This window comes from Episyrphus balteatus, chromosome 4, assembly GCF_945859705.1.
Source record: "Episyrphus balteatus chromosome 4, idEpiBalt1.1, whole genome shotgun sequence".
Classification (NCBI taxonomy): domain Eukaryota; kingdom Metazoa; phylum Arthropoda; class Insecta; order Diptera; family Syrphidae; genus Episyrphus; species Episyrphus balteatus.
In genome coordinates, this window is record NC_079137.1 from 82,402,763 (window position 1) to 82,429,736 (window position 26,974).

A 26,974-nucleotide genomic window follows, 5' to 3' on the forward strand; every position below is an offset into this window, starting at 1 on the left:
TACGTTATACTCATCTTAAGACTTAAAGAATAAATGGTAAGGCTTATTTTTCACACAGGGCAGGACTCTACTGTGTAAAAGCCTGTTGGTAGAATGTTTTACTTTGAAATCTTGCATCGGAAAAGAATTATTTGTGATTTGCTAAGTTGTCAAACAAAGTCCTACTTTTCATCTTTTCATAAATTCTTCTTTTTAAATAATCGTTCTATACAATCGTCTTCGAAGAAACCGGCCCCTTTGAAAAGTGGGCCTGAGAATAGTTGACCAATTTTATTAAAGAAAGTCAAGCCCCGTTTACCCACAAATTTAAATCCTAATGATCTCCATTAAAAATATGTCATTTCACTTTATCGATCAATCATTGTAGAACGAGACATGTTAAAATATTGATAAATCTGTTGACAACTTTCGCAAAGATGACATATCTCTTATGTTGAATAAAATGTAGGCAAAGTTTTTGCTTAACCTTAAAATAAATTTAAATGCTAACGTTCAATTGAGAGCCGTAGTGACCTAACTGATTTTTTAACAATTTTTTCGAAAGGCCAAAATTAATTTTAATCGTGACAAAAACAATTTTTCTTTTGTTTTTCTATTTTTTGCAGAGTAATTGAACGACATATTCATAAATAAAACCTCTTAGTTATAAGAAAATCGAATATTTTTATAATAAACATTAGTTTCCCACTGCTTTTAAAAATTTTCGCAAAAATAAGTTGGGCTACTATGGTTCTGACGGTCTCATTCTCAGTTGTAAAACATTCGAATTTCGAATATTATCGCTTTCCAGGTTAAGATTGAATCACTTGATAGAATTTCAAAGAATTTCCTTTATCTTGGTGTGTGCACATAAATTATTTCTCAGTTTTGATATTTAAAAACTCCTACAGCGGATAGCACACACACACACCTTTAGTTTCAGCAGTTGCGTTACGGGTGTGACACAGTAGCCTTTCGAATAGGTAATCAAATTTGTATAAAGTACTTCCACTCAATAACAATCAAAATATGGACCTATTTGTTTTGCGAGAATATTATGTATGTTACGGGTGTGACAAGAAAAGCTTTGATTGCGAATTTTGATTGGCTAAAATATTTCAAGCAAATTTAAAAGGATGGGCAGGAAATAGCTACTATTGATCCTTCAAATTCAGGCTACCTTAAGGTTTTACTCATCTAGCTCATTGGAAGGTAAGTGGGTATGAATATTTAAAGTTTCAATAGTTAAACTTTTGTAAATTAAGTTAAAACCACATTAGACCTTTGTTCTGTATATGTACCTAAGCCTTTTTTAACTAATTTTTATTAGTTCATGAAAGGATATATAACTTTAAAGCTAAGTTGGTTTCAAATTCACTTTAGAACTTAAGAGTTTTGAACTTCTTGTTCAACAGGCCGCCTCCCGTGTGTTTTATTTTCCTATCCAACAAAACCTTTCTTCTCACCTGCTAATGATATATGTAAGTGTTCAATCAACAATGCAACTTAGCAGTCTATTTTTAATTTCTATGTTAAGTCTATCTTAACTTGGATTTGTTTATTGTTATTGTAAGAAAGAATTTCAATTGTGGTTAAAGAATTTCAAAATAACTTCAATATCTCGAAAGATTGTTGGTAAAGATAAAAAACAGAGATCAAATTGAAATCTCCCAACGTATCAGATTTTTGCTTTGCAATTTATCGATGAGCGTGGGAATAGCTACACTAACGCTATGTGTTATAGCAGGCTTGCATCACAAGGCGTATTCACATGTTGTATAAAGACTTTGAATAAGAGTGCATGGGCCTATTAGATTACATAAGACATCGTCATATCAATATTGAAGCCTTATTGAAATTACCATACCATTGAGGTTAAAAATAAAAGAAAAAGAAAAAAATAAAATTCAAAAATAAATTTTTCTGTGGTAAGGATATACTACCGCAGAAATTGCATTGAATTTGTTTGGCGATTATGAAAACGTGATCGTCATGTCGTTGACGTTTGTATATGAAAAGCAAAAGCCAGATGGGTGTTTTGCTAATTTATTTAAGTGAAGAAATATTTAAACATACAAACAAAAAATGACTTGATGTTGTCATCTTTTGTTGTTGTTGTTGTTGTTGCTTATTGCTTATTAATTATGTTCTGTTTGACTTGTGACATGAATATATTTCTTTGGAATTGTTTTGATGGACTAAAATTTTCTTAGATTTTTTTTCTCGATTTAAGATTTGAAAAAATGTAAAAAGTCTTGCTTAAAATTAAAATGTTTTCAATCATGGACTAAGATTGAAGTGGCTGCTATGATTGATCCCTGTAAAAAAAAAAGTGGAAAATTGAATGATTGATGTCAAAATTAATTGCTTATGGTTAGTCAAATAAGAGTGCTAGTGTACAAATCCTCATTTGAATTAATACTCGAGTTGAAAGTAAACGCTTTAGCTTAATGGCAATTCCATTTCAACTTTGAGGGCATATTGATGCTTGTTATCTAGTATATTTAGTTGAAGAAGCAATCTCCTTTTTTTAGACTTGGTGAGTCTCGAGGGCTTATGATAATGTTTATATTCTAGAAGTCTTACGAAAAACTACTTAAACGTAGCCAAATTATTCACAGATAACGACGGAAAAAAGATTGATTCTCCAACGAGATAACCTGGAAACAAGAGTCAATATGTCCTTCCCGTTATTTTGGAATGGCCGTTAAAAGGAATTCTGTACAAATCTGTGAGGTTCATCAATTTTTATATCTTTCTTCACAGGATTTCGAGAGATGGAATCTTGAAAACGGCCATTCCATAAGAACGAAGGGGACATATTTAGGCCAAAACACTATTTAGTGCCTAAAAAGTTGTCCCTTTAGACAGTGAATTTTGAAAAAAAACATGGACATTTTTATCAATATATTTCATATATTTTAGTTTACATAGAATGGTTATACTTTATCTATCTATTATAAAATAACATTTGCACCGATATGTTTGGAATGATATTTCTATTTTTATGACAGTTTAAACACAAAGTGATCAAAACCAAACAACTGCGTTACTTTACTGAAAATTTCAGTTTATTTGTAAAATCATATAATATTAAGCTCCCTGATATTCCTATTTGAAACTATAGGAACAACGTAAGTCTTCTATGAAGTTAAATCACAGAAAAATTAATAGTTTATTACCAAAAATCAGCTTTAAAACTTTAATTACCACTGCGTTACCAAGATAAACCACAATGTTACCGTGATTTGTAAACAATTCGATCCAAATTTGGGTTTCAAACTTGTAAAAGTAAATAATGTTAATTTTATAACTCAATATAGTTTTTCTACTAATTTGTACTTTTTCTTCAAGAAAAATGAAATTCAAAAAAAGGGACATTTATTAAGCACTAAATAGTATTTTGGCCCATTTACGATTTACGCTTGTTATCCAGTCTATTTAGCTGAAAAAGCAATCATTTTCTTGAAACTTAGTGAGTCGTTAGAGCTCGTAATAAAGTTGATGTCCAAGAGTTTCACGAAAAAACTAAATAAACGTTACGAAAATATTCACTGACAAAAACGGTAACGGAGTAGAAACGTGCGGTCTTCTCCGTTACCGTCTTTAATTGTGAATAACTTGGCAACAATTGGTTGGGTTTTCGTAAAAACTTCTTTGACACAAACTTCATGATGAGCTTTAACGACTCCCGAAGTTTCTTTTTTCCAAGATTGCTTTTTCACCCAAATAAACTGAATAACAAGCGTTAATATGTCCTCTCCGTTACTTTTGGAATGGCCGAGAAGTAGAATTTTATTAAAAGTTTATTCCAAGCCAGTAACAAAATTCTTTAGGTTTTAGAAATTTCTCAAAAACGAAATTTTTTTGGAATAAAAAGCACGGTAAAAGTTTAGTGTTTATTCGAAATTGATAGGTGTATGAAGTTAGAGCATAAACAAATGCAATGATTTTTTCAATCATTTCACCTACGTTTTTGAGTCATATGAGTTTTTTAGAAAACAGTTCCATTTACAGAAGAGTATTGCACAATTTTTCTTTATTTGATTTTTGGAGAAAAAAAATCGGCATTTGAGTAAAGTTTTGGGTTTGTTTTAAATTTTAAAAACAAATTTTATAGTTTTTTTCAAGTTTTAATCGAATTTCTTATAAAATTAAATTTAAAATATTTTATGAACTTTTTTAAATCAATTATATTTTTTAGCAACTTTTATCATGAGAGCGGCACAGTGGTACATTTGAATTGACTTGTAATTAAATTAAGACAAGTAAAAGAATTAAAATTATACAAAAAAGAACTGAACACAATAAAATACTTAAGTGGGTGACCAATGATCTGTTTTAAAAAGTTTAAGATTCGCAATAGAATAACTTTTAAATTTCTGACTTTCTCGTAAACTACTTAATTGATTTTTTTTTAAGTCTTAATAAGCAGTTTCATTTACAAAATCTATTACATACGCCCCAATATGATTTTTTGTATATTCACATAAACTGTGCGTATCTAAACCCTTACAAAGCGAAATTCACAGAACGGCCTTGTTTATCATATCTTTCTTTATCAAAATTTAGAAACTAATGAATTTTGCAACCAACATAACAAAAAACTCAAGGTCATATAAGGTTCAATACAAGATAACAATAAGTATAATCAAAAAGTGTATCGATATTTCACCAAATAAAAAAAATTATAAAATGAGCAAAACTTACATAAATCAAACATGTAAAAAAAAAGCGAAAGCTATTTTTTCGTCCCAAACCACAAGTTTTCCTACAATATGGTTTGGTACGTATTTAAATATGTAAATTATGCACAGACTTGCACTTCTCTGACACCCATCGCCAAATTGGTTTTTTGCAAAACTCTTTTGTTGAAAATCATTTCTTGTTTTTTTTGTTTGGTTGTAGTTTCCAGTGAATTTTACTCTCACCATGCAAAGTGGGCAGGTAAACAACGTTTAAAGTTAACCAAATATGGAAATTTATTAAAGTATCTAAGGTATAAAAACATACCTCTCTCTACCCAAGATAGGATACAACTAACAAAAAAAAAAAAAAAAACAATAGGTCAATAAAACTTATCTCCAGGAAGAAGTTGTAAAATATACTAAGTTTTTTTTTGGTAACAAAAAAACCTATTTTAAAGTTACAAAAAATCTTCTAACGAGCTATTGTTTCAAGAGAAAAAAAAAAACAATTTGCAAAAGAATACACGGAAGTATTAAAGATTCTTAACATCAATCAGAGAGAAAGAACTACAATAATATTCTGACCTCATCATACCTCAACCAGCTCAGCAACCTAATTATAACCTCTTAACAGTTCCGAAATTACTTAATTAGCAAACAACCCAGCATAAAGTCATTTATTTTTATTTTTTTTATTTTCTTTTAATTTAATGCTCCCCCCGTGCATTTATATGAAGCTTGCTTGAATAATGTGCCAACTGGCAATTGTTTCCATTTATGTGTGGTTTAGCTGTTTTGCATTGTACTATCTACTATGTTTGCAGCAACTCTCGGTAGAGATCCGTAGGTTGCAGATATACTCGCAGCAAACACTATAGAGTGCTTGCTTGATTATCCGAGAGATGGAACTCTATGTAGGTAGGTCGGTCGTTGTCGTCGTCTTTTAACTGCCTGTTGCTGCTGAGCTGCTGTATCAGCTCAGCACAGCTTCAGTTGCAGTTTGCAACAACAATAACTCCATCATCTCATACCTACATTTGTTTTGTTCAAAAGATTTGCCATTGCAATTGTTAGTTTGCCAATGCCGTTGACTTTACACTGCACACAACATCCATAGATATACACGACGACCGACGACGAGTAGAAGAAAGATACATTAACAACTTTGAAATCACAAAACGACAAAAAAAAAAAACAAAATAATAAAGAAAAAAGGTAGCGCGCGCTTGCGCTCTCCAACTCCAAGAGTCTCCGGACTCCGTATCTACTCCGCGGAGCTGCGCTGAAACTTGACTTCATCTTATATTGCACAAAGCTTGTTTTATGCTTCTACTGAATTTTTAATAAGCAAGAGAAGAAGAAAAAAACAAACACTCCGACTCCTGTCAAGTCAAGGCATAAATATTTATGGAAACTTACAGCTACGAGCTCTCAGCTCATGATACCCTCCGATCGCGATCGTGTTAATTCAAACGGAAGAAGAGACAAATGTTTGCAAAACATGCCATAACCCTAAGAAGATACTTACTTTGATAAGATCTGTTTTGAGGAATATCCTTTTATTGTTGTAAATTAACACTTGGTGAAAGTTTCAATTTACCAAAGCGCATATTCTTTGACGAACCTTTTTGATGATTTGACACCGGACGACACTCTCAAGAGTAGTTTTCACTTGTAACTTGTTGTAAACTTGCTTACACTCGCCGACAACTCACTGAACTTCGGATTTGATCCTTGCGCTCGTTCAAATTGTAAACACAAATTTATGTTTTGTGCGATCAAAAGTCGCATATGTTAATTTCCATCCTCATCATCATCAAAACTATGAGCGCGCAAAACAAAATAGAAAATAAACTTCATATACGAAGAAATAATAATAAAAACATTAAACGCTTCTCAAAAACATCAGCGATCAACGATCAACACGAACACGGATCCGCGTTTGAACATACAATAACAGCAGACTATCGTAATAAGTACAATTGAATCTCATGGATATTAACTGCTTAGGTATATGTATCTATTGACGAACTAAACGAAAAAACAGTGTAGATACCTTATAAGAGAATAAGAAGTGTGCTCGCGCGTTTGCTTGCTGCAATAGCTAGCTAGCAAGTTCCAAAGAAGACTGATCGTCGAGTAACATAAAGGCTAAGGTTGGCATGGTTGTTTTTAGCTGGTAAATTGTATCTACACAATTCAGGTTTCGTTTTTTTTTTGTATTTATTTTTTCTTTCATGGGCCAAACATTGAAGTGTGTAAAACAACTCTGAGATATATTTTAAATGGGGTTACCAGCTTTTGTATGGAAAGGAAGTTATAAGTTTGAAAAGTAGTAAGATATATAGTTTTGTGTTTTCCCCGAGTTCTTTTGCACTTACTGATATTTTTTGTTATGAATCACTTTTACGGAAATTACAGAATAAATTCAATATGCCAACAGCAAAAGTCATATCAAGTTGTGATAATTATTTTATTGAAGATAACCTTTTGACTTTGAATGGTAGTTCTGAGATTGAGAAAAATTACAAAAGAGAAAGAAAAATTTCATATAAAAACTGTTTTCAATAAATAGGTACTTAGTAGCGATAATGGGTCTCAAACTGTAGAAGAAATTGATAATAGTGAAAACTTAAGAACATTTGTAATAAATTATGATGTTCTTGATTAATTGACATGGCGTGTTTTTTTTTAGTAGTTTTAAGAGTAGTCAGATATTGCTCTCATTATCGGTTTGAAGCGGGTCATGTTTCGTGTTTGTTTACATCTTGACTTTCCCAATAATGCGTTAAAGATTGCGAAAAAGTTTATGCTTAGGTTTTTTTCTTGAGAATGTCAATCAAATTGCAGAAATTCAAAAATGAAAATGATTATTTATCATTGGTTAACAAGTATTAATATTTTTGAAATTATAAGATTCTGGACAAGCTCAAACTGTCACGGGGACAACTCGTTGCATTATCCAAAGCTAGTTTTGTTGGTTGGAAATTTTTCTTTTCAACAGGAAATTGACCATAAACAAACGTCCACACACACAATTATGTCAGGATTACTTGAAACAGAGAGTAGTCGAAAAAATCTTTCAAGGCATGATGTGGCCACCGCAATCACCGGATATAAGGACATTATCCATTTGTAGTTGTAGTTGTAGTTTTTAACAAATGCACCGAGCTTTGTAAAAGCTATTGAATCTTTTGTTTGTGCTAAAAGGGCCATCTGATTTAGTGTTCCATATAATAATCCTGTTGCGTGCTACATTGGCAGATTTACCAATAGGCTGAGTAGGATTGAGCCTAGGGTGCCAGATTTTGGTGGCCGCGAATTTGGGGACCGATTTTTGTTTTTACCTCATAAAAAACAAAAAGATTTTATCAAGATTGTTTTCTGATGTCTTACAGATAGAATTTTGCAACAAATTTTTCCGATGACACATTTCGAGACTATGGCAAACTTTCCATATTCTAGAGCAAAACTGCTAGTTCGTCGCCTATTAACCAATAATCGGCCGTTCCGCCCACACTTTGTGTGTCTGAAAATTGTAGAAAATATGTATTCCCCTTTTCTCACATGACATGTCAACCCATAAATGCCAGTCCTAATACTGGTTGGAGAGACTACGACTTGGATTGTTTGTATACAATTTTTTGATTTTTATTCCATTATAATGAATAATTTGGTAAATAATAACTGTGATTTTCTAGTCACCATGATTTTAAACTGTGATTTTTAACCGTTATTTTTTTATGAAAATCTGAAAAAAAAATTACACTAACAATATAATAATCACGTTTCTTAGAAGTTTTTACGTGACTAAGACTAATGGAGCTATCATACATATTTGAAACAATAGAGGTGAATTTACTAGTGGTTTTAGCGGAGAAACCCGCGATTTACCAAATTGATCGGTGTTTTAGTGGGGAAAATTTTATTTTGTCTAAGTTGCTAATTTTACTGGCAAAATATGATATTTCACGGGAGCAGAGAGATAAAACCCTTAATCTAATCTGGGTATCTTGCGATTCTACAGCAAAGGTTCGGGTGCAAACCGTGATTTTTCAAGATTAATCTCATGCTTTTTCCGGGGTCATATGATGGGATTCAAAAAGGGGCAACCACATCGTTAATTTTATAGAACGTACCCTCGGTTCTAGTGGCCAAACCGTGGCTTAACCGACACGGCTCGCGAAAACCTTTGATATTACTAGGCGTTCCCTGATTCTTTTTTGGACCGCAACTCAAGATTTTGCCAGAGCAAAACGTGATTGGAAGATAATTTTAAGTAAGTTTGTGGTTTTACCGAAATTACTTCTGATTTTACGGCAACCCATCATTTTAATGGGGAACCCAAACTCATAGAAAAATAATGTAGGATTGGATATGACAATTATAGGGACAAGGGCGGCAAAAACCTTACAGCCCATGATACAACTAAACAGATAGCGCACTCGCGTATATAATTTTGTTTCGTTCTGCGCATCTACGTCACAGACTCTCAAAGAGTTTGACATTCCTCCTTCAGCATAGGAATTCAAAGCAAATCATGTCTGTATTTTGGTTTGCAGTTTTCTTTTTTATATTAAAATGTTAATATACATTTATTTTTTCACAAATCGATTTAAAAGTTTAAAAATACTTGCCTCAACTCAGTGACGTCAGCGAGGCGCATAAAAGTGTGAAAACCAACAACAAACATGCGCAATGCCATATCTTTAGTAGTTGTATCATGATTACAGCCTATACCTGGAAAATTTGTAAATCCGCTACTGTGGGTGCGTTAGATTAGTGCAAGTACTTTTAATTTAATAGTTTATCACCAAAACTTGTACCTTCCTTAAAGAAAATGTAAAACTGATATTTGTTCTGGACCTCAAAAAAGAAGCAAAAAAAAAAAAATAAAAACAAATCCCTGGTAACACCAATTGCGAGATAGAATCAGTAAACAGAGTATGGAGTATACTACTTCATCCGCGCAGAGAGAAACTTCAACAAAAACAAAAAATATAAAAGAAAAGAAGAAAACAACAACATAAAAGAGAAGTAAAAAAAAATAATAATGCGAACGCCTCTCATTGCGACCGGTTTTCCGATCACGTTTACCTGGCCACAGGTAGGCACTACTAGGCACTTTGGCATACGACAACTCAACTCCATGAAGCTGAAGCATTAGTATTATCATCAGCCACAGCAAGAGCACACAGCAAAAAAGGGTAGAGACAGGTAACCCCTTTAAAGTACCTCAGCCATCGCCCCCATTTGGTGCCTTGTTTTGGTTAGACCACTTCTTCAATTCTAAGTACGTTAATGCTATATAACGCGACTTTACCTCTATAACTTTTCTCCATCATCATTATACTGCAGTTTTTTTTTTTTGTACTTATTCTCAGTTCGGCTGAGCTTAGAAAGTTAGAACTAGATTTATACACACAAGGCACAAACCAGCATCTTGGAATTGCAACATAATGAATCTCTTGAGACAGCAGAGAGAGGACAAACGAAGAAGACAAAAAGACACACAATTGATTATTCAATTGCAGACCGACTTCAGAGATACAGAGAGAGATACACACTCAAATTCGCTCAAATTCGGGATCGGGATCTTGATCGGTCTTGGCTCGGGTTTGACGTAAAGTCAACTCTGTCTGTTGTTCTATATAGCTAAACTCATAAACAGATATTCTTCTTATTTTATGATCTCTGATTGATTTTGTTGTTGTCATCTTCGCGTATAGCATCTTTAGATCGTCGTCGGTCGGTATTATTTATTATGACTTTGCAAAGATTTCAAAAGCCTCCCTCTCTAAGGTTCTCGCTGGTCTCAATCTCAATCATAATAAAATGAATAAATAAATTGAGCACTTTGTATACAAATCACAAGTTTTTTACGTTGCAACTGAGGTTTAGAATGAAATTGTTCAGTCTAATCGATAAATTCTTAGAGATGTTTTTACCTTTATTTGCGCAAATGCAAAAAAAAACATCACTAATGAAAACAAGTTTTTTTTTTTGTTCTGTTTTTGCGAATAATTAATAAGCTTTGAGATTATAAGAACTTCATGTATAGTTAGCTAAAAAGATGTGAAGAAGCGATGAGCTAACATAAAGTAGTACACCAAGTACGTGTTTGGCAAATAAATTATTATCATCATTCAGGTGTTTGATGTGGGACTAAGGTTGGGCTTCTTTAGATTTTTATATTCAAAGTCGACATCAGCTATATGGTTGGAAGTGGCGCATCGACAGCATCAGCAGAATTTAAATTACCACCAAAAAAGTGTTCAGAAAATTGATCATGTATTTGTGATTTCTGAAAATAGAATTTAGCACAAAAGAAGGTGTTGGGTTTGCTTAAAAAAAAGTCTCAGTTTCATTTTCAGGGTCATTCTTTAAGATGAAAAATCAGTGGTTTTATTTAGAAACTTTTATTTCAAGGTACCAAAACCCCTTTAAGTGAAAAAACTTCATTCTTTCATTATAGACATAATTTTTGTACATACCTTTTTTCAAAATGATACGACTTCTTTGGCAATATGAGCGACATCCATATCTTGGTGCAACTCCTACAGTTCAGTATTGAGTCTAAAGAACCGAATATTCTTTTTAAAGATGTTCAGTTTGAACTCTTTAGTGAAACAAAATTAGAAAAAAAGGAGTCAGTCCGGCATAGGACTCTTAATCTTAAGATCGTAGATTCGTGCCCCACATTGGGCGCCATTTTGTTGCAAAGCAAGAGAATAGAAGGAGAAATTTATAATTCGGATAGCTGTTTCTTGTGTTTCTGTATGGTATCTATCGGCCACTCTTACAATTAAACACCATCATTTCTTAATTAGTAATTCTTCAGTTGAAACCTAACAGCTAACTTAATAGGTTAATGACTTTTATATCTAACAATAAATTTCATAATCGATGTGCGAAGCAATTTACTGCGATAAATTTGTATTTTGTTTTACTGAAAACTTTATTTCCACAAGTGTAAATTCAGTTCAAAAATAGAATAGAAAGAAATAAAACTTGAGTTCAAAAATAAAACTCACGAATGGGTCACAAGGACTAACTTTTTAAAGGGAATTATTAAACTGCATCAACATTTCAGAAATGAATAATAAGGGACATGATTGCGTCGCACGCACTTGGTATCTAAATCTTAAAAAAAAAAAAAAATCATGTGTGCAATTAACACGTGGTAGAAGTGAAACCTTAAAAAATCATTTTTCTTGCAAAAAAAAAAAAAATAAAATAGAAAAAATCTACCTATTTTTATTCTATCACCTTCAAATCCATGTTTTTTATATGACAACCTATATAAATTTTATATCATCTGAAAGATTGTTGTCTTAGCTCAAAATATATATATCGATCAGGTCTATGAGACATCTACAAAAAGAGCTAGAATTTTTTGAACTCGATCAATTTCCATAAAAAAAAAGCGAAAAAACACGTATTTTTATCTTCTCACGCTATTAAATGCATTTTTTATCTATTTATTTATTTTATTTTTTTACATCATCTGAAAGCTTATTGTCTTAGCTCAAAATATATATATCGATCAAGTCTATGAGACATCTACAAAAAGAGCTAGAATTTTTTAAACTCGATGAAATTTCATCCAAAAAGCAAAAAAAACATTTATTTTTATGTTCTCATGCTATTAAATCAATTTTTTTGTTTGACAACCTATAAAAAATTTTATACCATGTGAAAGCTTATTGTTTCACCTTGTATAATGATGTATAAATCTTATTTCAAAGATGTCTACAAGAGAAGTTAGAATTTTTTAAAGTTAACCATGTCGAACTTCCAGACTGAGATTACGGTACTTCCTACACTGGTAGCTGGTCATCGCCAACAGATCTCCACAGGTGTTTTGAGGTATTTTTAAATTTTTTCAATTTAAGATTGTGTAACTTGTAGAGCACGTAACGTTATGTGTGATATATCAAATAAAAGGTTATGTTATCAGCATGCGTATTAAAGTTAAATCAAATTTGTATGTGCACTAGATCAAAAGATATAACGTGTGTTGCAAAAGAACATCTTTTTACCGTTATCTCCGAATTTTAAATATGAAATTAATTGAAATTTATTTAATTACCTATCTACAGTACAAATTTCATTCATCTATCTATTAAAACAAAAAAGTTATAACAAGTTGAAGTCGTGTCGCGTTTTCGTTTCATCTTGTTTCAAATCACTACGATACTATAGAAGTTTTCACTTCCAAATTGGTACTTAAAAATCAAAACAATTCAAATTTTCCGAAGTTTCTACAAGTTTTTCTGTACATCGCGGGTAGTGTTTCCATTAGTTAACATAGGAGATATTTTGTATTTAATGCAAATAACATAACAGAATTGTAGGCTTACAATATTTTTCCAGACGTCCTACGACCAAGTTTTATAGATTTGCTCCAAAATTAACTCTTCGAAGCCCATAAGATTTCTTAGTTAATTTTATTTAGCTGTACCTTTATTCTTTAAATATCTTTGTTAAGAAAGCAGAAAGGTTTTAAGAAGGGGAATGTATTCGGCAAATACAATAATTCTATACGAACAACTGAAACGATACAGTTTGAGAATATGAACGACAATGAATCACATTTTGTCTGTACGTGACGTGGAATGTACTAATAGAGAGTTCGGCGATGAGTTGAAATCTAAATTACTATTGTCAGGAAATAAACTGCTTAAAAATATCATAAAAATAAGTTCAGACATTGATAAATTGGATTAGAGGTTTGCTAAAAGAGCAGTGATAGCAGCGAGTAATATATAAAAAGAGCAGCTATTGATAACTGCTATTCTACACTCTTTAAATAACAGTTAACGCCGCAAGTTACGCTTTAAATTTCTTTATGACTTGAAATAAGATTGAAAATATGTAATACAAAAAGTGTCCATTTTCGATATTTTTAATAAGAAATCATATTGAATCAACATATTGAATTTTTCTCTAAATCTTTACTTTTTTCATTGTTAATCAAATTATTAGATATAAAGAACACATTGCTTACAAAACTGCATTGAAATATTAAAGAATGGAGAACATTTTTTGAAAAAGAGCAGTGAAGTTACAAAGAACAGAGAGAAAATATACTTATAAAAGCAGTGAAATTTTAAAGAGCATAAAACATTTTTAATACTCTTCCTGTTGACTTGAGCTCGTCATTTTCATCATTGTTTAAGAAACAAACAAAAAAAGCAAATTGGATTGGTTTGAACTTTCGTAATGCTGGAGTCTGAGTAGTAAACAGCGATATTGAAGAGCAATCGCAACTGTTCTCTGTTCAGTGGAAGAGTAGAGTGATTGAGAGCTGTCGCAATAGCAGCCTCAGCTTTAATTTATATTAAAGATTGTAAGGAATTATTGTCAGCGAATTTTTGACGAAAATATCTAATTCGTTGAAATTCAACAGGAACCACTCTTATTTCTTTTCAAAACTCCCATAGTTAACCTTTAAAGTAAGAACGTTATTCGCAAGATGGAACCAACGAACTTTACTCAGAACGTGAGCTCTTTTCGAATTCGAAGTCCATATTGCATTTGTTTTTTGTTTTTTTTTTTTCAACTAAGCGGCTATTATTGTTTATATTTGAATACAGGCTCAGCGTAAACGACATTGTAAACACTTAACTCCAATACACACACAATTGCACATTTGTTTACTATTCATATACATTTATATGTGTGTACACCTACACTTATCATCTTGATGTTATGTATTTGTGATATTGTAAATCAAAAATTCATGCAACGTAAGATTTTATATATTCATCGTTTACTCCTCTTTTCGATACTAAAAACGACTACAGCGCTCTCAACGACAGAAAGAGAGAAGAAGAAGCTTGGCTTTTTTTTTTATGAATTTTGTATCTTTTTGTAACTATTAGCCGTCATCGTTTGTTATAGTGAAGACAATATCTTTGATATAAGACGAAGAAGGCATTAGATAGCTTTTTTATTTATCATAACTTTGAATATCTAATCTTTTGGTTTAAATAAAGCGTGTCACTTCCATAATCTTCATCCTCACTCAGCTGAATGTGTATTTTGTGTTTTTATTTTGGTGTGTTTTTTGTCTGATTTCTTGAGCACGCGTTACGGTCGTTTGTGCCTGAATGCAATCCATCATCAAAAAGATGCTTGAACAAAAAATTAACCGCGCTTAGACGGTTTTTTATATGGTTTCACAAATAAAATCCGACTCAAAAAAAAAAAAACCTGGAGTTAATGATCGGTCTCTTGACTGTCTGCTTCGGATTCAATTCGAGAATCTTAAGGAAAGTCAATGTCGTTTTTATAAAAGCAAAAGAAAAAACAAAATTCAACAAAAACAAATCCATAGAATACGGGCAATTTTATATACATAATGTGGGTGTTTCTTTGTTTTTTTTTTTACAATTTGAATATATGTATATTAACCATAAACTATAAAAGCAGAGCTCTTAGCTTATGTATGTAGGTAGGTTTGAGTATAGATATGAAGACGTTAATAAAAAAAAAAAAAAAAAACATTAAATAAAATAAAACAGAACAAATGTTTTAACAACCTCAATTTATTTAGATAAATGTTGATGGTTTCAGTTTCATTATAGAAGAAGAGTCGACTGCATTCTGTCATTATGTTGCAGTTTAATTAAATCAAAGACATGAATTTGAAAACTTAAGAAAGCGTTTTGTTTTATTGTCATGGCCTTTTAAAGAAGATTTTATGATGAGAAAGTCCAATAGGGTACAATTTGTAGTAAAATGGAACTCTAAAAAAAAACAAAGGTATTAAAATGAAATGAAAAATTACTAGACTAAGTCTCACAAATAAATGGAATAAAATAAATTTTGTGTTTGAAATGGTATTGCGCAGCCAAGTTTTCTAGCAACTTAAACACTGCACTCTTATTCTTGGTGACATAAATTAACCCAATCCATTTTTGACTTCTATAATAAAGTAGTCAGAATTTCAAAACTCACATGTCAGGCTAGGAACACACATGTGATTTTGATCGCGCGATTATTTAGTCGCAAGAATGGAGCACAAGGATTTCAATGCCTGTGAACACACATGCTTCCCGCGATTAAAAATTTGAAAATTGTGTCTACAGTCATTGAAATCGTTGTCATCTAATTTGAGACTTAAAAATCGTTGTGTTCCTGGCCTTAGTGTTGAGTTAGACAAATACAAGAACCTCCGAAAATGTCCTCTGCTCTGCATTGGCTCTTTCTAATAGATATCAAAGATAACAATGAATATAATTTACTTGACTTACTCAGATTATTGTAAAAACTTAAAATTTATTATAATGGTGGCTCTTATGTTACACACAAAAAGCATTACATTCAAGAAACGTAATAGCCTCTCAATATCTCAGATTAGATTGATCAAAGAGTAAGGATCACTACTGATCAAAAGAGATTGATTTTTCTTTGGTTTATCTAAAATTCAAACGATATTTTTTAAAAATGTTCAAATAAACTCAAAAGAATTTGATTTTGCTTATAAAAAAAGTAATTGAAAGTCAGTCATTTAGATCGGCAGAAATATGGTGTTTTATTTCATCTCAAAAGTTCAAACCCTCACAACAGAAAAACTGTTTGATGAATAAATCTGTAACTTTGCAAATTGATTTCAGGTATCTTAAGCTTCAATAATTAAGCCTCAGTTTAATCCTATCGCGCATAGATATAAAAAAGCAGCCCATTTTCTAAAAAAAATTAAAAATGAATTGAATTTAGTTTCTAAATTATGAATTATTTTCTGTGAAGTGATCCGTTGTTGAGACATTGATAGTCAAAGTTAAAAGTATTGTTTTTGGTTTGATGACTGATATTGCAGTCTAAAAAAAAAAAGTAGAAGTTTGAAACAAAAAGAATCTTAAACCAAATTAAAGGTCTTTCTTAAAATAATTTAATCAGACACAATTTTCCCACTTTTTTAAGAGAAAAATAAAAACCAATAGAAATAAAATATTTATTTTTAAAATCCTAAAACTATAAGAATGTAGTTGTCACTGCTTTTTGTTTTGTCATCATTTTTTAGTGAGACACGATTTATTTTGTTCCATTAATTTTTTGGGACTAGTGTATATCAGTTAAGTTTCGCATTAAATCGTGTATAATCTTACGCCAATATGTTCATAAAGACTTTACTTTTGCAAAAGTGCAAAAGACATGCTACAGCGACTTTTTGTGACTTTTTTTCCTCTAAGAACCGTGGTTTGTTAGCCCAGGTTACATTTAGTTTAAAAATTATAGAAGCATTATTTTTTATTCACCTCACAAAAAAAAGTGCGCATACACCACAGTGACCTTTTTTTTAAATTTATAATTTAGAAAAAGTAAATCCACTGGTGTGGGCACTGCCCCTCAAATGTTATTTATTTGACTAAGAATGCTTACTTGATTGAATATAGTTTATATAACATTCTGTTAAAAACCGTGTTAATTTGTTTTATTTCATATTAAAAACCACAAAATACAAATATTTTTTTGGTTTGCCATAGGAGTACCTAGAAATGCTACATGCTTAGTATAATCTTTCCAAACATTTTTCAAAAGTAAGAAAAAATATAAAATGGTGTGATTGCTTATAAGAGGCAGGTTTGAAAAAAAATTAGCATTTGGGGGTGCCAACTTCACATAGCCTTTGCATCCTTAATCGGCATCATTTTGTTCCAATTTCAAAAGTCCATTAAAATTTAATCAAAAACTTATTTTTAATATCCAACTACCGTAAGCGCAAATCATTATTAAATCATACAATAATTTTATTAACTTATCTAAAACGAAAAGCATTTTGTGTTTTGTTAATCCTGTTCTGCCAAATATTCTATTTCATCAAGAATAGCATCCAGCTCATCCTCGTCAATCACCGGATAACATGTGAAGATCATTCGAATAAAATTACCCACTCCTCTATAAGACAACGGTGAATAACCAATCATAAGACTTCCACTTCGGATCATCTTCTCCTTGATTTTTGGTGCAACCTATCATAAATCATTTCAAACCAAAAAAAAAAAATCATAAAAACTTCACATCTGATAATGGCAATTATAATTTTATTACCTCATACAACTTGGCTTCCCACTCACTGGTCTCCTCCTGACCTCGCATTGCCTTCGGAATATACCAAAAACAAACATTTGTGTATAAAAATGAATCTTGCACCAAACGATATCCCTCTCTCTGAAGCATCTTTGAAACAAACAATTTAGCCATTTTCACGGCATGATCAACCAGCGATCCCAATCCATTTACACTTCTAGCCTTGAGCATTAACCAGAATTTGAAACAGTCGATCTTTCGTCCACATTGGACACTTTTGTTGCCAGTGTCATAAGAGACATCGTAGAACTTGTCCTGCTGAAAAAGATACTTCACTTCGGTGCTATTGCATTTTGACATTAGTTCCGTTTCTTGTGTCAGAAACATTGAACATTGAAGAGGGGCACCGAGAGCCTTGTGCGGATTCCAAGCCAGTGAATTACTTCGCTCCAAGCCATTCATCAGATGGCGATTCTCCTTAGAAATAAGAACAGATCCTCCATGGCATCCCTTAAGCAAAAATAAGATAAAATATACAAGTTCGAAGTTGCTTTTTTAATGAGTAAACATACATCGACATGCAACCAAAGTCCATAACGTTGACAAACGTCAGCAATCTCATTCAAGTCATCGAATGCACCCAACACTGTCGTTCCAGCTGTTGAATTCACAAAAAATGGTGTCTTGTCTTGCTCTTGGGCCTGTAAGATTTTTGCCTCTAGGTCCTTGGCCATCATTTGGCCTTGTGAGTTGGTTTTGACAGTTACACAATTATCTGTGCCAAAACCAAGCCAGTGGGCGGCTTTTTTAAAACTGTAGTGAGATTCTTCCGAGGTGAACAGCACCAAAGGCTTCATACCAAAAATTCCTTTCGCCTTTATGTCAGGACAAACCTTATATCGGGCCAAAACCAGAGCATACCTTGAAAATTAAAGAAGTTTGATCGAATTCTTTTCTCAAACATGAAAGCAATGCGACAACATTGACAATAAGTAACTTTAGAATACAACTCACATATTTGAAACTGATCCTCCGGGAGCAAATATACCATCGCCATTAGCATATCCACAAATGTCGCACATTTTCTTTATGACTTCCGTTTCGATGAGTGAAAAAACTGGACCCACTTCGAATGTATACCTGTCGATTGGTAAATGCAAACGAATAAATTAACGCAAAAGTATCTATAACGTTGACATTTTTCAGATTCATTTTATGTTTTATTTTTTTCTTTCTTTCGTTTCGTTTTGTTATTTATTTTTTTTAACTATATCGTCATAATAAGTTATCTATATTAATTGTAAATGCCGGAAACTTACGCACTTGTGTTGAGTGCCTCGGTTATCCAGGAACCAAATAGACCGTAGGGGTCCATTTGACCGAATAATTGATTATGGAATCGGCTATGTGATGTCTTGACGGAATATTGAATTACCTTACGGCATAGGGATAGAATTTCGGCTTCATTCAAAGACTTGTCATCGGAAATTGTAAGATCTATGAGTTTCTATATGGAAGAGGAAGAATAAATGAATGTATTTTTTAAGATTACAAAGTTATAATTAAATAGAAAGTTTTTTTTTTTGTAGTATATTTACATGTTATTAATTAATTTATGTTTCTTTCAATGTATTTCATTCATTCATGATTTTCCAAAGGTGAATTTGGTTTGCAAAAGGGTGAATTACATTTCTTAAAGCATGAATTTGAATTGGTGAGCTAATTTGCAAAAGGTTTAATTTTAATTGCTACGGGGTGGAACTTAATGGGAAAAATCTATGCACTATCTTATTCAATAGTATAACCCACGAGAACTTTGGTATTCAGAAATTACTCAATACAATTGACTTTCTTAATTAAAAAAAAAACATGTATGTAATTCACACGTGGTAGAAGTGAAACCTTAAAAAATCATTTTTCTAAAAAAAAAAATAGAAAAAATTTTTTTTCCTTCAACTCCATTTTATATGACAACCTATAATTAATTTTATATCATATATGAAACGTTATTATTTAAGCTCTAAATATTCTCTTTAATCATGCCTGTCCGACATCTATAAAAAGAGCTAGAATTTTTTGAAGCCAATCAATTTTCATCCAAAAAAGCAAGAAAATCAATCTTTTTTTTTCTTCCATCACCTTAAAGTCCATTGTTTTATATGACAACCTTTAATAAATTTTATATCATATGAAAGCTTATTATTTCACCTTCCATATGATGCTTCAATCATATTTCTACCATGTCTACAAAAAAAGTAAGAATTTTTTAAAGCCTATGGTTGGCTTTGGAAATTTCAAACTAAGATTACGGTACTTCCTACACTGGTGGCTGGTCATCGGTAATAGATCTCAACAGGGTTTTTTGAAGTTTTTTTTTCAAGTTTTTCAATTTTAGATTGAGTAACTTGAGATCAAATACCGTTATGTTTGATACATTTAATGTAAGGTAATATTATCAGTATGCGTATTAAAATTAGAAGATATAACGTGTTTTCACCGTTATCTCAAGGATTTTGAATATGAAAATAACTGAAATTTTGCAAAATTATAGTCTATTTAATTACCTATCTACAATATAAATTTCACAAAAGACTTATAATCAATTGATTTTTCCTGTCGCTTTTTCGTTTCATAGTGTTTCAAATCACTACGATACTAAAGAAGTTTTCACTTCAAAAATTACAAAAAAAAATCAAAATGCCGTTAGTCCCAAGCTAAAATGGATCTAGTCATTATGTTCAGTTCATATTCAAAGCCATAAACAACAATAATTGGTTGCATTTTTCTTTACGTCTTGAAGGAAAACCTTAATAGTTTATAATGAATGCCCATTATCTCACATGCTAAAATATTTTTATTTTTATGTTTGTAAAAGTTGTTTAATTGTTTCTTTCATCATTCAGATTCTTTTATTTAATGTTGTCTTGTTAAATTGATAGTTATAAATTAGTTTTTCTTGTATAACGAATTTATGTTAAATATTAAATCAGTTCGAATAAAATAAAAAAAACAATCTAATGACGATAGTAATTAATTACAATAATAGTTTTAAATTAGAAAACGTAAAAAAAACTGTATTTTGTAAACAATTTTTGTTTTGCCTCAAAAATAACTATCATAATGAAATATCGCAAAATATTGAACTATTTATTTTATTTCTTTCGCAGATATTGGGTGAGGTATTGAAGAAGTTAAGTTATTTTATTTTTAGTTACTAACTCACCAGATTCTTCAAAAGTATTTTTTAATGACAGTTTTAAAATATTGCGCCAATTTTACCACTCATAATATTCAAAAGATTCTTATTCTGTTTTTTTTTTTTGTATAACTTATAGTAAAGTTAGTACATGGAAGTCAAATATATTGATTGTTTGCTTGGAAACAGATAATTGAATGAACCAGAGGGGGTCAAAACTGATGACGTGATTCATTTCGAATTTCATAATCAGGCTGATACTGATAAGTTTTTGTAAAGCAATAATAACAATATGTTATGTATGTCCTTGACTTGGAATATAATGGAAGAATTTTTTGTTGTTTTTGCAAAATGCGTAAGGTTTTATGAGTAACTATAACCTAATGTGATAAGCTTTATAGACAAAAAATTACTATCACCAGTTGAAATATGAAAAAATCCTCTGATCTGGTCAATCAAAAGACTACATAGACACCGATAAGTGAACAACAACTAAACACCGTAAAAACAACAACAAAAAACAAAAACAATATATTTTGTGTTAAGTGAATCTTCTGATTTCTTTTTTTTTTTTTTTTCATTTGAAGTACAAGTTCATTGTTCTTTCCATTCGTATCTATGATTTTTCGAAAATTCTTCGGGCTTCTATACATGAAGACCAATTTTGATTCTGTGAAAAATATTCCTAAAAAAACATTATTCGTAGGTATAATAAATTGTCAGCAAAATATATATTTTATGATTTCAAAGATTACAACATCAGAAATGTTGATCGTTAATTCATTAGTAATCGTATAATTATTAAACCCTCCAGAGTAGGGTGGTCCAATTTTTTGGTTTTTACATTTCCGTTGTTCCCCACTCAAAAATTGGTTGCATATGTGTTTTGTATTACACACGTGGGCGCTCAACAGGCTCAAAGTTTTTGCTCAGATGCTGGTATAGCTGGGTCCTCATGCCTAGTAATTAACTCTTGTTTTGATTTATCAAGTGAATTAAGTTATGATGTGGTAAAGTTTTTCATAAAAAACCAATAATTAAGTGATATTTTCAGAGATAATAATTTTTGTTCATTTAAATTCGTCTGTAAGTTAGTATTTTTTGCTTAAAGTTATCAAAACAGAATTAATCAATGAAATACGAGCTAGTGACTCAAAACCAAAGAAACATGAAAATCATTTACTTGGTTGTGGGGAACATGCGTGCTTATCATGTTTAATCCAAATTGCAACCTCAAGCCAAGTCCTGATACGATATAATCAGATATTAAGGGTAAGGTAAGGGTAACAAAGGCTAATATTCCAAAGCTGATGAGCGCCCTTTTCCTTTTAGTTTTGAAGGCTAAAACTTTCAGCATATGTTGGTATTGATGTCTGTAGCAAAATAATGGGTGGGGAACTAATGAATTATATGGTTTATTTTTTTGCCTTATATCGTGGACCACACTACTCCAGAGGTAAATGATTTTTAATTTTGGACAAGAACAACATTTTTTACCAAAATTCATATAGTGAGTTGGTTCAGGTGATAAAGTGAGCGACTAGTGAGTTTAAGACTTGTGTTCGATCAACGGCATGACCGTGACTTTTTTTTTTCCTTGGCAAAACACTAAGCAACATGCAGATTTTAAAACTGTAGGGAAAATCGAATTGTTTTAATATGACATTTTTCTTGGATCAGAATAGAAAAGAAATGTTATTGTTTTTCTTCTTTAATATATTCTTCTTTTTCCTTCTGTCTACATATAAAACATAGCTATTGTATTTGATTAGTATATATGCAGTAATTTTCACGGTTCACAGACATGTTTGATACAAATCAATTTTATCATACATTTCATACGACAGACATTTTTTGGTAAAAAAAACTTATTTTCATAAAATCAAAATTCAGTGCTTAATACATATATGTATAATGAGAGAACCTTTCCTTTCAAACAAATTTTTCGCAATAAAATTAATTCAATACTCGCAAAAGCAATGTGCATTCTACTAATAAATTTCGGCTAAGAGTGCACAGAAACGAACTTGGTATCAAATAAAAAATGTGAAATATTTTTTTTATCTCTTATGAAAATGTTTCACACACATAACGACCTGAACGAAACCTTTAATTTGATACCAAATTTGCTCCTGAAATTTGTTTTTAAATTCTCTCAAATACATTTATCTATTAAATGCGACCAAAAACACAAAACTTTTGATGTATGATCTGTGAAATAGACCCCCACCCCATTAGTATTCACAAAGTTTACACAGCAGTTATTTGATTTTTCAAATAAAATTAAAAGCCCACTTTGCATTAAACGAAATTAGATCAAGTTTTACACAGGTGACTATCATCATAGATAGTACCTACTGCCATCTAGGGTAAAAAAATATTTCTGAAGTTCAATATTGTTAAATAGATATTAAACTCGTTTAGAAAAGAGGTAGGGGAAGGTGCGACACAGAAGACGACATAACGTTTTCCGATTTATTATTATTACTTTTTCACCAAAAATAATCGACTCGAATTTCCTCACCGCAAACCTTAAGATATTACAATTAAGTACACAAATAATTCTTGTCAATCAATCACTATAGGGTAATACGTTCTTTTTTCTGTGCTAGATAGGTGGCGCACATTGGACCTATACAATTCGTTAAAAAATCTTTTAATCCGATATTGCTTTTTTTCATTGTAATAATACCCAGCTTAACTGTTATTCTTTACTTAATTCGGTAACATCTTAATCGAAAATTACAGAGAAACACAATATATAAAACCTTTCTCCCTTAATATGTTTAAACGTAAGTATTTCAAAAAACTGAAATGCACCATTTCACTAATTGTGTTAAATATATCGCACTAGTATTATAAGACTCTAGTAACTCAAAATTTGTATTTGCTGTTATCACATTATACACAATAACATTTTATTTATATAACTAATATTTTAATTAATTGCTTTATTGCTCATTGCATTATTTGTATATATACACTTGATAAAAAAATTATTTTTATAATTTGAAACAGTTTGTAAACAAACAGTTTTTCGCTGATTCAGCAATAAATTTTATTTTGAGTTACCTCTTGTCTTGTACGATAATGAACCTGCAATTTTAATTTGCATAACCTTTAAATACACAATACGCACTTTTTTTTAAATTCTTTTATAAGCTTTTCATCAAATACATGAAAATTTAATTTCTTTTTCTGAAGAGTACCAATGGAAACGATAGACGTTTAATTTTTTAACAAAGTCACTTATTTATCGCTTTGAATAAAGAGTCCTCTCTACCTTGTTAGTCCTTATAAAGATTAAGTCGTTACTCGAGTTAAGATTTTTCTCAACTCCAGGAATTGAAAATAGGAGTGTCACTTGAGTAAAGAAAATCTTGTCTTGAAGAAAAATTTTTCTCAAACTCAAAAATTTGATTGATTTGATTTAACTGTCATCAATACAACATTTTTTTACTCGTTCATATCGTATCCGTCCAACATACTCGTCGAATTCGTCGTCCCACTCCTACAACTCAAACAAATATTCGCGATTCATTCATTATATTATAAAATTAGTACTAATTTTAATTGTTAAAAACAAAAAACTTAAGCTCGCAATGACACTTGCGTTTTAATGTCAACTGACTGAAAAAAATTTAAGCGTTTCCTCAAGTAAAATATCCGCCTCAGACGTTCACTTGAGAAATATTTCGAATCCAGTGATGATTATGAATAAGGATTTGCTTGAGCGAATGCTTAAGATATTTCTCAACTTGAGTGACGACTATAAATTCCGCCCTAAGTACCTACTCGATTTCTAAATTATTCTACTACTTTGAAAGAAACTATTTGTTTTTCCCACAAGAGGGCTTATAATAAGCGTTTACTCTGTGCTTAAAAAATCAAACACTTAACACTACATGCCGGTACTTTTTTTTGCAATTTCCAAACAAGTGAAAAAACTTATCAAAACAAATTATTATCTTTCAAAAAGTTTTTTTTTTTAATTTTGTATTAAATAACACCAACACAACAAGGGCAAATTGTGTATAATTCTTATCTCATTATAAAGTGTGTGTGGTTCCTTAGACAAATAATTGCACTCCGAAACAAATTTAACTGTCAAATGTCAAACTAATATGTCTAGACCTTACACATAAATAACACACAAACAAAACAATCTAATTGCCATTCCAACAAAAATACACCATAAATGACAGCAGATAGCTTAGAATACAGCTAATAGTTATCAGGGTTGAAATAGTATAGGTTTTTTGAATGAAATGGGCAGCAGCATTTTAATAATTTAAATTTCGTTTCATCACTCAAAATGGTTATTGAAATGGTGACACACAAACAAGTATAAAATCAATTAAGGCGAGTGCAAACACCAATTAAGTCTAATAAATTGCAAACTGTCCCAGTTTTCAAAGCATTTTTTTTTTTTATCTCAAACAAATTAATCAAGGTTTGAAGGTCTCAAAAAAAAAAAACTGCCCCAATTTCAAAGACCCACCTTGAGTTCAGCTGGCTGGACGAACTCCACAATTTTCACATCGTTATCAGAAACACAAAAAACGTCCGACTTCTTTAGTAAATCGTAGACCTTCCGTAAGGCCTCCCAATCAGCTGGCAAGCGTTGGCGAATTTCCTCAACCGACTGATTCATGGCACCTTCTTTTCGTATTTACAGATATTTAAAAACTAAATTGATCACACAAAATACGATCTTCAATACACTTAACAGTTTGTTACTCCTTATCTCGTATTTATGGAAATAAGAGAATAAGATTCTAATTCCAAATCGGTTTAGACACTTTCAGTTGCAAACTCGTACTGATCCCATCGAGGCAAGCCGTCTGAAGCCCCAACTTGATTTCCATAGATCTATACGCGCTTATACTGTCAATGCCTCTGTGGCAGCTACTACTGAAATGTGATGGTGACTGATAGCCTTATTTGTAACAAATGGATTGTTCATTTTGAGTTTTTTTTTTTTATTTCTTGACTGATTAAAATGTGTCGAAGAGATAAGTGATGGAGAGGTAAAGGAATCGGACTAGAATATATAATCAATCGGTCAATTGTTTGCTTGATCATATTACAAATAGGGGTGCCTGTAACGCTTTGATCTATAATTACAGTTTGGTTGGTTGGTTGTGCCTGGGCCGGGGCTTGAGTTTGGTGTTGTGAGTATGCTAAGCACGTTCTGGTAGATTAGGTTTTTTTACATTGAGGTGGTGAGGTGACTACATTTGGTTGTTATACTATTTGAGGTAAGATAGAGAGAATCAATGCCCCATTGAATGGAACCGTTGAGATCTTAGGTTTCCTGAGGTTTTGAATATGCAATATGACTTGCAGGATTGTAAATATGGTGTTAGACAATGTTATGATAGACAGTAGAGTACTTAGAACAGGTGTGGCAGTAGAAAAATGTATAGCAATCTACGAGTAATAGCCGTTTTAAAAGAGATAAAAGCGTGTGCATGTAACGCGGAGTGACTTTTCCATGACCCGAGCAAAATTCAAGCTTAAATGTGTTGAAATTATGCAAAGTTCTGTTAGCAAGCAATTTAAATTCCATTCACTAATTTAGTTAATTTTTTTGTGTGGGTAAAATTGATCATTTTAATTGAATTTCTGAAAAAAATTTTAATCAATGAATCGATCTTGGCGCCAAATTAACTCAAATATTTATTAAATAAAATTTGCAATCAGTGCCCAGAACTGTGTAGGTATATAATATTAAGTTTTTTATTTTTTTCTGTTGCTCATTTTAGAGCTATTTGCATGTATTCTGATTATACTCGTAATATCCGGACGTCATTTCACAATAATCTTATTTGTTACATTTCTGATTAGATTAGATTTCATACATTAGTTTTTATATTTTTTCTCTGTGCAGTTGTTTGGGTTAGGACAGGTTTTTTTATACAATAAATGTGTATTTGAGGTTTTCTAAATACAATGAAAAAACAGACTTATACTAAACACGAGTTTGGTTAAATAATAGGACTAAGTTAAAATACAAGATAGACAAAACTGTTATTCAAAAAGGATAAAATTAAGAAGGGTTTACCATCAT

The 26,974-nt window shown here is 31.3% G+C and overlaps 2 protein-coding genes across 2 annotated transcripts in view; both read right to left on the reverse strand.

Moving 5' to 3' along the window:
• The window catches only part of LOC129919762 (semaphorin-5A), a 34,700-nt gene extending 27,903 nt beyond the window's left edge, over nt 1-6,797 (reverse strand). The window contains exon 1 of the mRNA XM_056000791.1: nt 6,196-6,797. The gene's annotated coding sequence lies outside the window, so the exon portion shown is untranslated. The remainder of the gene's footprint in view (nt 1-6,195) is intronic.
• Nucleotides 6,798-17,355: 10,558 nt separating this feature from the next.
• LOC129919763 (cysteine sulfinic acid decarboxylase) lies at nt 17,356-25,823 on the reverse strand. Its single transcript, XM_056000792.1, has 6 exons — nt 25,403-25,823; nt 19,025-19,212; nt 18,720-18,845; nt 18,278-18,626; nt 17,727-18,215; nt 17,356-17,647 (listed from the first exon to the last, which is right to left on the reverse strand). Exons 1-6 carry the CDS (start codon nt 25,553-25,555, stop codon nt 17,465-17,467), a joined length of 1,488 nt encoding a protein of 495 aa, XP_055856767.1. The 5' UTR covers nt 25,556-25,823; the 3' UTR covers nt 17,356-17,464.
• Between the last annotated feature and the right edge of the window lie 1,151 nt (nt 25,824-26,974).

Coding starts and splice junctions, on each gene's coding strand:
- LOC129919763 (XM_056000792.1), bottom strand. CDS start 25,555: ATGAATCAGTCGGTTGAGGAAATTCGCCAACGCTTGCCAGCTGATTGG. Junction 18,846..19,024: donor GAGGCACTCAACACAAGTGC/GTAAGTTTCCGG, acceptor ACCAATCGACAG/GTATACATTCGAAGTGGGTC. Junction 17,648..17,726: donor GGGAAGCCAAGTTGTATGAG/GTAATAAAATTA, acceptor GATTTATGATAG/GTTGCACCAAAAATCAAGGA.